Here is an 11724-nt window from a genome sequence, read left to right on the forward strand (position 1 = left end):
ATGTATGCTTCCAGACCGGAACCATGGAAAATGTATGCTTCCAGACCGGAACCATGGAAAATGTATGCTTCCAGACCGGAACCATGGAAAATGTATGCTTCCAGACCGGAACCATGGAAAATGTATGCTTCCAGACCGGAACCATGGAAAATGTATGCTTCCAGACCGGAACCATGGAAAATGTATGCTTCCAGACCGGAACCATGGAAAATGTATGCTTCCAGACCGTAACCATGGAAAATGTATGCTTCCAGACCGGAACCATGGAAAATGTATGCTTCCAGACCGTAACCATGGAAAATGTATGCTTCCAGACCGGAACCATGGAAAATGTATGCTTCCAGACCGTAACCATGGAAAATGTATGCTTCCAGACCGGAACCATGGAAAATGTATGCTTCCAGACCGTAACCATGGAAAATGTATGCTTCCAGACCGGAACCATGGAAAATGTATGCTTCCAGACCGGAACCATGGAAAATGCTCCAGAATGACAACACCTCACCTGATAGTTTGGAAGAAACAGCCCTGTCCACCAGAGCTCATGATTTTTACAACTGCAAAACATTTGGCACAGGTTAGTCGCAAAATTAGTGTCAAAACTCTGAGTGCACTCCGAGTGCACATCAACATTGGTAAATGTCATTTTGATGAATTGAAGAAGATTCACTAGTCGCAAGCATGTAACTATTCTCAAATGTAGTTGCATGTTTGCAAATCTTATTGAATTTATTCACATATCAATGTACATGTTCGAAAGTATTGTATTTATTTACTCATCACATTACCTGCATGCAACTATTGTTGCATTTATGTTTGCAAATATTTTTTTCAAATACAAAACTCCGTATACAGGTGCAACTCATATTTTAAATGTGCAAATCATACTTTACATGCTTGTATAATTAGGTCACTATTTTACCTGCATAAACCCCCTCCTTATCTCCTTCCCTAAATCCCAGTCAGCAAGACTTGGAGAAAGGGGGTGAGTTATTGTGTGAGTGTAGAGAGAAGAGAGAAGGGGCGGTATGAGGATTCTCACCGTTTTACAACAGTCAGTTAGCCCTCCAGGCTTCATCTATCCATGCACCCATCAGTATATCCTTATCATACTGTAGGATCGAGTTACCCTGACAAGCAGGTTTCCCTGGTTCGCTGGTCATCGTTTCTCTGACAGGACTGTTTCTGTCCTATTTGTGTGTTTTAGGATGGTCATTTTTCACAGAAGGTTTGAGACGGTTAATCATCTTTTGTTGAGACAGATAACTCCCTTACAACACTCGGCAAGCAGGCTGATCTTCATTTCTGAGTTAAAAAGAGTAAGACGATGACACTTCAGAGAACGTTTTCCTGTATTTTATTATTCTTATCAAAAACAACCATCAGACCAATGTTGGTATAAGCCATACCAGACCTGGGTCCAAACACTATTTCAGGTATTTCAAATACTTTTCAAAGTCATTTCTAAACAAGTATTCAGATCACATTTATTAGAAAAAACAAGTTGTTGAATATTGGAATTGATTTGGGAATACACTCCCATGCATATATCCCAGATATAAAAATAAAAAAAATAGTATTTTAAATAAATGTTAGAAAATACTTTCAAATTAAATGTGGTCAACTATTTGTTTTTTTTTTACAAATAACCATTCAAATACTCAAATAAAAATACTTGTTTTGAGCTGTGTATTTGAAAATAATTAAATACACAGCAAAATGTATTCAAATAACAAAACACATGTATTTGAACCCAGGTCTGAGCCATTCATAGCAAAACAATATTCTACAATGTTGAACAAATATGTTGGACCCAAAGCACTCAGAGATAAAAACACATAAACATTAAAATAACAGATATAAACAATAAAATAAACACATTCAATAAAAATATATACAAATTAAAACTGTCAGTCATGACAGTCAGCCATTATAGATGATTAAACAGGTGTGTGTGCGTGTGTTTGTGTGCGTGTATGTGTGTGTGTGCATGCGTGTATGCGTGAAGCATCATCGATGCTGACTCGGCTGTTTCCGTGGGAACCAGGCCCTGCTCATCTTGCTGTCACACGCAACTGAGTCCCGCCCTGTCAGCTTTAACTGACTACCGTGTGTGTGTGTATATGTGTGTCAGCAGACGGTTCAGTTCAGTCTCATGTAGAAGTCTCTTTCTCACTCTCCTTTCTTTAGTGTCTTTAGACCTCTAGCTAACTTCTGCCCATCCCTGTCTCCCCCTCTATCAGTCTGTTCAGACCTCTAGTTGTCTTCTGCCCATCCCTGTCTCCCTGTCTATCAGTCTGTTCAGACCTCTGTGCCTTCCCGTGGGTATAGGATGCTTGCTGAGCCCAAGCCAGGGTAGAAATGCCCATTGAACTGGCTGAGGATGGGGCTGCTGTAACCCAGGGAAGAGTGGGTGGGCGAGGAGGAGAGGCCAGGGGGAGGCGGCAGCTGGGAAGCCCACTCCGAAGCACCCGAGCTGGGGGAGTAACTACCAAAACCCCCAGGCTGTGTAGGCCTCTGGGTCCCATCCAGGGTAAGGGTAATGGGGAGGGCCCGGTTCAGCGAATCTCCTACGATCTCATTGGCTCCCCCTGACACCACTCCAGACATCTCAGACAGGAAGCTGCTCAAGCAAGGGGCGGGACCTGTGGTTGAAGGGGTGGGGATTCTCTCTGGCGTGGGAGACATGTCGATCCCGTGGTTGTTGGGGGGTTCGGGGCTCCGACCTGGCTCACCTGGCTCCGACCCCCCTGACCCCCCCTCTCCTCCAGACAGTGAATCAGACTTCCTCTTCCTTTTACGACGGAAGTTTCCGTTGTCAAACATCTTCTCACAGTTTGGGTCTAGTGTCCAATAGTTACCCTTACCTGGAAGAGAGAGCGTGGGGGAAAGAGAGCGAGGGAGGGAAGGGGGGGGTAGAGTAGAATGTGTTTGCGGTTGACACATGGATTATTGACTGCATCATCTACTATCATTACTAAACACAGTTCATCTACTATTACACTTACTATTACGACTATTACACACTCTAAAGGCTACCTAAAGTAAAGACACATGACTATTACACACTCTAAAGGCTACCTAAAGTAAAGACACATGACTATTACACACTCTAAAGGCTACCTAAAGTAAAGACACATGACTATTACACACTCTAAAGGCTACCTAAAGTAAAGACACATGACTATTACACACTCTAAAGGCTACCTAAAGTAAAGACACATGACTATTACACACTCTAAAGGCACGCCTCAGTGGCTACCTAAAGTAAAGACACATGACAACTAAAGTAGACTTCTGACTTTTAACAAGGTTAGATTCAAAATGAATAATTCATCCATCAAATACTGTCATATCTTAGATTAATTTGTTATTTTGTGGGCTTAGGACTAAAATAAAACAAACACATAATGACTTCAGACTCTTACCAGGGTCGTCCTCATCTCTGGGGACCTTCTTAAAGCAGTCGTTGAGTGACAGGTTGTGCCTGATGGAGTTCTGCCAGCCAGCCTTACTCTTGTTGTAGAAGGGGAAGTTATCGGCCACGTACTGGTAGATCTGACTCAAGGTCAGCCTCCGCTCCGGGGCACCATGGATCGCCATGGCGATGAGGGCGGAGTAGGAGTAGGGCGGGCGGACCAGCTTCATCAGGTCTTCCTGTGAGGGCAGAGAGAACCAGCCCAGCTCCCCCCCAGGGACCCCTGCCCCACCAGGCCCCAGGTAAGGCCTCTGCATCCCATAGTGCTGGGGAACGAAGGGTGGCCCAGGGTTTCCTGGGGGCCCAGTGGTGGCCAGATATGGGGGAGCGTTGATGCTGGATCCGTTGAACCACAGGTAAGGATTAGGGGAGGAGGTGCTGTAGTCATAGGAGGTGGGGGTGGTGCGCTGGGGGCTGGGGAGCGATGGAGGAGGGTAGTAGCAGTCACTGTACATGCTGAGTTCTGGAGGTTCCTGGCCCAGGCTGGGGAACTGGGGGCCACAGCAAGGAGGAGACTGACCCTGAGGTTCGAATGACGCCATGGTCAGTTAGTCTGTAGTCTCTCTCACCTCCTCCTGATGCTGCTGTGCGTCTGTCCTTGGGCTGTCCTTGTCGTCTCCTTGGGGACAGGTATGAATAGAGTCCTCAGTCCTTTCCTGCTGTCAGGATAACCTGAAAGTAATTTTTTTGCCTCTTTTTCAACTTGTGCTGTTCTGGTCCTTGGAAGGTGATGACTATTTCAGTGTCTGAGTTATGCCCCTGGGGTATCTCTCTCTCTCTCCCTCCCTCCGTCTGTCTGTCTGTCTGTCTGTCTGTCCGTCTGTCTCTCTCTCTCTCTCTCTCTCTCTACTTGTTACCTGTTGACTATTTACCCTTGCTCAATGTCAGCACTGTCACCTGTCCCACTCTTTTATCTGTGTCCCTGGCAACACCCATTTCTCCTGATTGGTTGTTTAGCCAAGTGAGGATTTTGACAGGAGTGTCATTTTTTTCAATTTGTCAGACAGTTCCTTAAGGCTCTCTCCCTCCACAGGAATTCCCACTCCTATTTATTTTTCATATATTTTTTAAGGGATAGATCAGCTTTAATAATGCAGATAGATTGTAGCTTCCATCAACATAATTGTCTGCATCATTTCCAATCCCCAACATATTTTTTTGCAAATATATACAGTACCAGTCGAAAGTTTGGATACACTTTGCTTTATTTTTACTATTTTCTACATTGCATAATAAAAGTGAAGACATCAAAACTATGAAATACTACATTACTACATGATTCCATATGTGTTATTACATAGTTTTGATATCTTCACTACTATTCTACAATGTAGAAAATAGTAAAAAATTGAGAAAAAAAACTTGAATGAGTAGGTATTCTTAAACTTTTGACCTTTAGTGTACATTTTATAGACACAATGTATTTAACAATAGTTATCTTATTGTTATAGTCCCAGCCTTCAGCTACCTTCAACCCCTTCCATCTATCTCTGAACACCATCCAGTTGGATTTTTATTTTGCCATTTATTTTTAACTGTGCTGCTTCACAAAAGTTCTGAACATATATACATTATACAGACACAGTATATTTTTGACATGAGTTATCTTTTTGTTGAATTCCCACTCTTACTCGTAGTATGAATTGAATTACATTTGAATGGATTGTAAAAATACAATACAATTATATATACATTTCATGAAACATTTATAATTGCTGGTAATAGGCCTATACAATTTCCAAATGCCTGTTCTCTGAAAATAAATAGTAGGCTAGATTTCTATCAAGGCCGCCGTTGCTGAAAAACATAATAAATAGATCTTTCTTCCCTCCCTCAAATTCATCTGGTGTTGCCATAACTTTGTAGAAGTGGTTAGGTAGCTGTTATTTTTGGCAGCTCAGTCACAGATGAAAGGCTAGTGACTCAGTGGTAACTGTTACTTAGTTACAACTTGGCGCCTCCATCTGGAAAAATGTGATAGCACATGTGATAGCTGGATGGAAAAATGTGATAGCATGTAAAATGTGATCCAAAGGTTTCTATACTTATCTAATCTGACACACGTGTCCCTCCTCCCGTTCCTCACTTTACTTACGTTGAGTGGTGACCAGTCATTCTGGGCAGGTGGGGCTCAGCTTTCCTGTTTTGCATGTTATTTGGGCATTAAGACATGTCACATATCAGTTTGCAAAATATGTAAAAAATGATTTATATCACTGAGTTAATAAAGATGCATACAAACATGGTCTATTTTTTCTTGAGTAAGGATGCTCCAAAGTATAGGTGTTTCAGCCTAGCTCAATGCTTTCTGTAGTGGTGGGGCAAGCCAGCAGAAAATATGGAGCGTAGCGTCGTGATTGGCTCAGTGTTCTGTCACTCATGGGGACACTATGTCAACGCCAAGTCTAAGGGTAGAGCTAGAAAATTCAAGCCCCTTGGGTGCTGCCATAGAGTTACATTAGAAGTGCCCATCCAAGAAGAGTCAAGGTCATTGGCCACAAATAAAATGACGTCAAATCACATTTTATCTACAGTAGCAGTGAGTCATCATCATGAATCAAGTCAACAATATACTGGCAAATCCTTTTTAATCCTTGTTAAATAAAGAGAAATAATGAAGAGAAATTATAGATAAAACGTATCGGTGCTCATCGGCCGTTGGACATAAACATTACACAACAAGTTGGAAATCGCAAATTCAACAATGAGTGGTTTGGAAAGAATCAGTGGCTAACTGCAAGCATTGCAAAGCAATCACTATACTGCTATTCAGTGTAGTGGCTGTATGGTCCCAACTCTAAAACACAAGGGTCTCTTTTCTGAGTTTAAAATTATAAACATTCAACATTGGCCATGCTGTCAATGAGACATGATTTTGCCATGCAAGAAACAACTGTTAACTTGGAACTGCAAAATCGGCCTTTAGTGAGTTCAAGACAACTGGGAACACAGTAAAAACAAGCTACGACTGGGAAAATACGTTTTGAACTTTCATCCAACTCAGAATTATACATTCAGAACTCTGGACTCTTTCTAGAGCTACGACCTGAAGATCACTGACGTCATCAGGATTCAACCTTTTTTCCTGAGTTCCCAGCTGTATTGAAAGCACCATAAATACAGAGAATGCCAGACATTGATGACAAAGTTTGATGACAAAATCTTCCCACGAAGGACCACCGCTCCACCTTCCTGTTCAAGTGAGCACAGCACAACAAGTTGAGTCCCAAAAATGTATTGTATGCTGCTGCATAAATTATGTAATATGCCAAGGAGATATGTAACCTGTAGCTAAGAAAGCAATACTAAGTGTATGTTGTGTAGTAAGCTGCTTGTAGCCCATGTGTCTCACCCTAATAATTGTGTCTATTTTCACAACTTAATTTCACCTAAAGTTCTCACTTGGCGGGGCACATGTAGCCTATAACCTATTTTGAGAAATGTAATCATCAAATATTGTAAGAGCTTTCATTGTCTGCTTATATGCCCCCTTTATTTATCCCACACCCACATGACTTGGTGTACAGGGAGAACACTGTAAGAAAGGCCCATCTTCTGAATTCTGTTGCTGTACATTTCAAAAGTGCTGAACAAATAGTTATATTGACTACATCCGTCCTAGCTCGCTCATTAATGACTTAATCGAAATTACGGATTGCTTCTTATCCGCTTGTTGTCTCCGTATGCCATAGTTTGCACATCTCAATTGTCAGTAGAAGCCACATTTGTTTTTAGCAAGTCAGCCATATCAGCTATGTTTTTTTTTTAAGTGAGAAAATTAGGCTGAATTAACTGTTTCGCTGCCAGACTAGGCTCCGCTGATAGCCAGGTACAGCATTGGTAAGGTGTTGGGACAGCTTTCTGTTCCTAGGCCGTCATTGAAAATAAGAATTTGTTCTTAACTGACTTGCCTAGTTAAATAAAGGTCAAATTAAAAAATGTAGGCCCTAACAGTTTGTGGGCACCGTTTGTCACCATTATAGTGCTATTAATGTATTGTTTAGTGTTGTGTAGTGGCTTTGCTGGCATGCATCCCACTGTTATTCCCCCATCAAGATTTACATGCTAAAATCGCCACTGTGCAACAAGAAAGAAAATATGAAATTGCAAAGACGTATGCATTAATGTATCAAATCTCCAGCATGCGTTTTGTGAATTTAAAACAATGTTTCCATCTTCCATACAAACTTCATCGTTTCCCGTGGCACGAGGCAGCAGGTTTGCAGTGCGCGAGGGCATACAGAGACGCACCACGCGCAATTTCTCTAACCAACATCCAATATAAGAGGAATAGACCGCTCGATCAGGTCGGATAACGTTAGAGCTTATCGTAAGTACTTAGTTTACTTGTAAATATGTATAAATAAGAAGGTGCCTATTTAATTGAAGTACTCTAAAGTTGGTTATTGTATCCAAGCCTGACAAGCTCACTGACTACCATTTGTTTTCTTTGGATTCAGTTTTGCGATGGTTAGCCTGGCCAGCCAACTGGACAAATGTTATCTAGTTGCTAAGCTACCCCTGTCAATCAAAGTCATCAAGTTGAAGTTTATAAACTTAAGCTTAAGCACGTCCTTGCATTTGATCTACCTAGCTGTTTATCTATTATGATTATGTTAAGTCCATGAAACATGTTCAGTGTGCTAAAGTTTCTGGTTGGTTTTGGTAGGCTATTCATTTGGGAATCGAATCTTCGTATTGCGCGTTTAAAGATGGCCTATTTTCCGGCATTCAAAAGGACAGTGAAGAAGAGATGATGGAGTTGAACAAGTTTTTAGAGAGAATGATTGAAGACGTAGAACAACTACCAGGTATGTTGTCTCATTATGGTAATCTCTACCATGTGAATGTTGTAGGCGGTGTTCTAATATTTTTATATCTAAGTTTTCTGTACGATGATGTAGGTAGCTGAAGCTGTAGCTGTGTTTTTCAGACACGATTAAGCAAAATCGTTAGTAGCGGAACTATTTTTTTAAATATTTTTTTTACGGGTCTTTACTTTAACCCTATGGCCTTATCGCCTTATTATCCATGTACCACCCACTCTTTAACGTTCCATTTTTAAAACTTGATGGGTGTGTGTAATTCATTATAAATTCTGCATTGTGCTTTAAATCATACTCTGTATGGCCCACTTCTGACACTGACAGCCCTGTCCCCATTGTCTCCCTTGTGGTTTCCCAGCTGGCATGGATGGCCAATGACATGAAGATGCAGTGGACCGGTCCTGATCTGGGGGACTCCCTACGGAGGCTTCAGGAAGAGTTCCTCCGCTGCAGGGCTGTCATCTGTGGCTTCCCTGGGGAACAGAACCCGACCCGGAGACAGGGACTGGGAAAGGACCGGGGGATGGGGAAGTGGATGGAGTGACCTAGACCAGGGGATGGATACCACCACCTCCCCACTTCACCAGGAATGTCTGCTGTTCTGAAATGGACCATAATCCAAAGCTAGTAGCCCGTGCTCTGTATGCTTGTCTACAACGTTGTATGTACAGTAGGCTACAGTCTCATATCTGCAGCTGCAGTCTCTTTCTCTATGACAGAAGAGGAAACCACTGGAGATAGATGACAGAGATCGATGTCTCCTGTCCCATACTGCATGCTGTCTAAGCTGAGCAGCAGGCTGTTGTATGGTGCTGTTGTATACAGATTGTGGTTGTGTGTTAAGTACCTGTTATAGAATGTGTATGATACGTCTCTGGACAGGGTGTTCAAGGCACTATAGTGTTGTTGTGATTGTTATTCATTTGTGGTTTGCCTGTTTGTCAAATCTTTTATTAAAAAGCTTGAATGAGAATGTTGACCATTGGCATGTTTATTGGGATGCCAAATGCATTTGGTAGAATGTGCATACACATGTTGGCATTCTATATCTTGATAGTCATATCCCAGTCATACCCCCAGCAGTCATGGTAGTGTACACTTTCTACTTCACAGTTTGAATTGTTCAGAGTATTAGGCCTACGTCAATGAATATGAGATATGAATATACCAGACTACTGTATGGATTTCTATGTGAATCAGTGGCCATGCAGGTTGACATGACATAGCTGTACTGACTCAATGCAATTTTAGTTCACTGTCTGTGGTGTTTCAGATGGAGAGAAGAGAGAGAAGCACAGAACAGGATGACTCTACTGATCTGGACCACATTCTGAAGGAGCTGGACTCCATGTCTGAGTGTCTGGACAGACTGGCATGTATGTACTATATCTCTGTTGGGCTCTGGTCAACAGTAGTGCACTATGGGTATAGGGTGTCATTTGGCACTCACTCAGCATTCTAATGTGTAGAATATATGCAAATCTAGTGATGTAATTGTTGCGTTACCTCTGAAATGTGATCTTCCTCCTACGCATCCAAATAGGATTTCGACCCGCCGGCCAACAAACCGCTGTGCAATTCAGCCATGATGTTCAGATGTTCAACGTCTCACAATTTGCCATGTGGTCTATCGATGGCCTTTGGATAGGGCAGGCCTCCAGTTGATGTGTTAGATTTGGGGAGATGTGTGTAGGTTATTACAGCCAGGCTCATTATGAGATGATTTGATGTGAAGATATGAAGCTGTGTCTTGTCTCTGCCAAGGGAGATGGTTAGTGGGCAAATAAGCATTCAGCACTACAACAGTCTGTGTCCTAAATGGCACCCTATTACCTACATACAGTAGTTCAATACTTGTTGACATATGGACCCTGGTCAGAAGTAGTGCCATTGAAAGTGAATAGGGTGCCATTTGGGACTCACAGGTCAGGTTGTAGTAATCCTTCCCATCATGCTGCGCTGTCTGACGAGACATGCGTTACGTTGACAGTGCCTTTAAACAGCTTGGAACATTCCCGAAAATGATGTCATGGCTTTAGAAGCTTCTGATAGGCTAATTGACATCATTTGAGTCAATTGGAGGTGTGCCTGTGGATGTATTTCAAGGCCTACCTTCAAACTCAGTGCCCCTTTGCGTGACATGGGAAAATCTAAATAAATCAGCCAAGACCTCAGGAAAATAATTGTAGACCTCCACAGGTCTGGTTCATCCTTGGGAGCAATTTCCAAACACCTGAAGGTGCCATGTTCATCTGTACAAACAGTAGTATGCAAGTATAAACACCATGTGACCACGCAGCCGTCATACCGCTCAGGAAGGACACACGTTCTGTCTCCTAGAGATGAACGTACTTTGGTGCAAAAAGTGCAAATCAATCCCAGAACAACAGCAAAAGACCTTGTGAAAGACCTGGAGAAAACAGGTACAAAAGTATCTCTTTCCAAAGTAAAACGAGTGCTATATCAACATAACCTGAAAGGCCGCTCAGCAAGGAGAAGCCACTGCTCCAAAACAGCCTTAAAAAAGCCAGACTAGGGTTTGCAACTGCACATGGGGACAAAGATCATACTTTTTGGAGAAATGTCCTCTGGTCTGATGAAACAAAAATAGAACTGTTTGGTCATAATGACTGTCATAATGTTTGGAGGAAAAAGGGGGAGGCTTGCAAGCCGAAGAACACAATCCCAACCGTGAAGCACGGGGGTGGCAGCATCATGTTGTGTGTGGGTGCTTTGCTACAGGAGGGATGGGTGCACTTCAAAAATTAGATGGCATCATGAGGATGGAAAATTATCTGTTTATATTGAAGCAACATTTCAAGACATCAGTCAGGAAGTTAAAGCTTGGTCGCAAATGGGTCTTCCAAATGGACAATGACCCCAAGCATACTTCCAAAGTTGTGGCAACAGCTCTGTCAGGAGGAATGGGCCCATATTTACCCAACTTATTGTGGGAAGCTGTGGAAGGCTACCCGAAACATTTGACCCAAGTTAAACAATTTAAAGGCAATGCTACCAAATACTAATTGTGTGTATGTAAACTTCTGACCCACTGGGAATGTGATGAAATAAATAAAAACTTAAATAAATCATTCTCTCTACTATTATTCTGACATTTCACATTCTTAAAATAAAGTGGTGATCCTAACTGACCTAAGACATGGAGTTTTTACTAGGATTAAATGTCAGGAATTGTAAAAAACTGAGTTTAAATGTATTTGGCTAAGGTGTATATAAACTTCCGACTTCAACTGTATATATACAGTATGTTCCTGGGACACTGTAATCTGAGACATTAAAATTATTTTAACATCTGTATCTTATTATAAATAATGAACTGGTAGACATTTCCCCTCTTGATTTTCTTATGCTGTTTCTTGTTTGTTACCTATAAGAAGAAAATCATTCAGCTCTCCTTTC

General features: G+C 41.9%; 1 protein-coding gene and 1 long non-coding RNA gene across 2 annotated transcripts; one reads left to right on the forward strand and one right to left on the reverse strand.

Annotated features, from left to right (window-relative positions):
* Positions 1-1340: 1340 nt before the first annotated feature.
* Positions 1341-4345, reverse strand: LOC118363236 (forkhead box protein I1-ema). The gene is made up of 2 exons (XM_035743907.2): positions 3429-4345; positions 1341-2867 (listed from the first exon to the last, which is right to left on the reverse strand). The coding sequence occupies exons 1-2, from the start codon at positions 4018-4020 to the stop codon at positions 2302-2304; spliced, it is 1158 nt and encodes a 385-aa protein (XP_035599800.2). The 5' UTR covers positions 4021-4345; the 3' UTR covers positions 1341-2301.
* A 3345-nt stretch (positions 4346-7690) lies between these two features.
* LOC127913744 (uncharacterized) lies at positions 7691-9549 on the forward strand. Its single transcript, XR_008086629.1, has 3 exons — positions 7691-7808; positions 8148-8289; positions 8663-9549. It is a non-coding gene; the product is annotated as an uncharacterized LOC127913744 (long non-coding RNA).
* The last annotated feature ends 2175 nt before the right edge of the window (positions 9550-11724 follow it).

Source organism: Oncorhynchus keta, chromosome 30, assembly GCF_023373465.1.
Source record: "Oncorhynchus keta strain PuntledgeMale-10-30-2019 chromosome 30, Oket_V2, whole genome shotgun sequence".
NCBI lineage: Eukaryota > Metazoa > Chordata > Actinopteri > Salmoniformes > Salmonidae > Oncorhynchus > Oncorhynchus keta.

Bases quoted from the DNA above. Each gene is read 5' to 3' on its own strand.
- LOC118363236 (XM_035743907.2), bottom strand. From the start codon at position 4,020: ATGGCGTCATTCGAACCTCAGGGTCAGTCTCCTCCTTGCTGTGGCCCC. The intron at 2,868-3,428 runs GTAAGAGTCTGA...TCTCTCTTCCAG, and splicing joins CAGAGATGAGGACGACCCTG to GTAAGGGTAACTATTGGACA.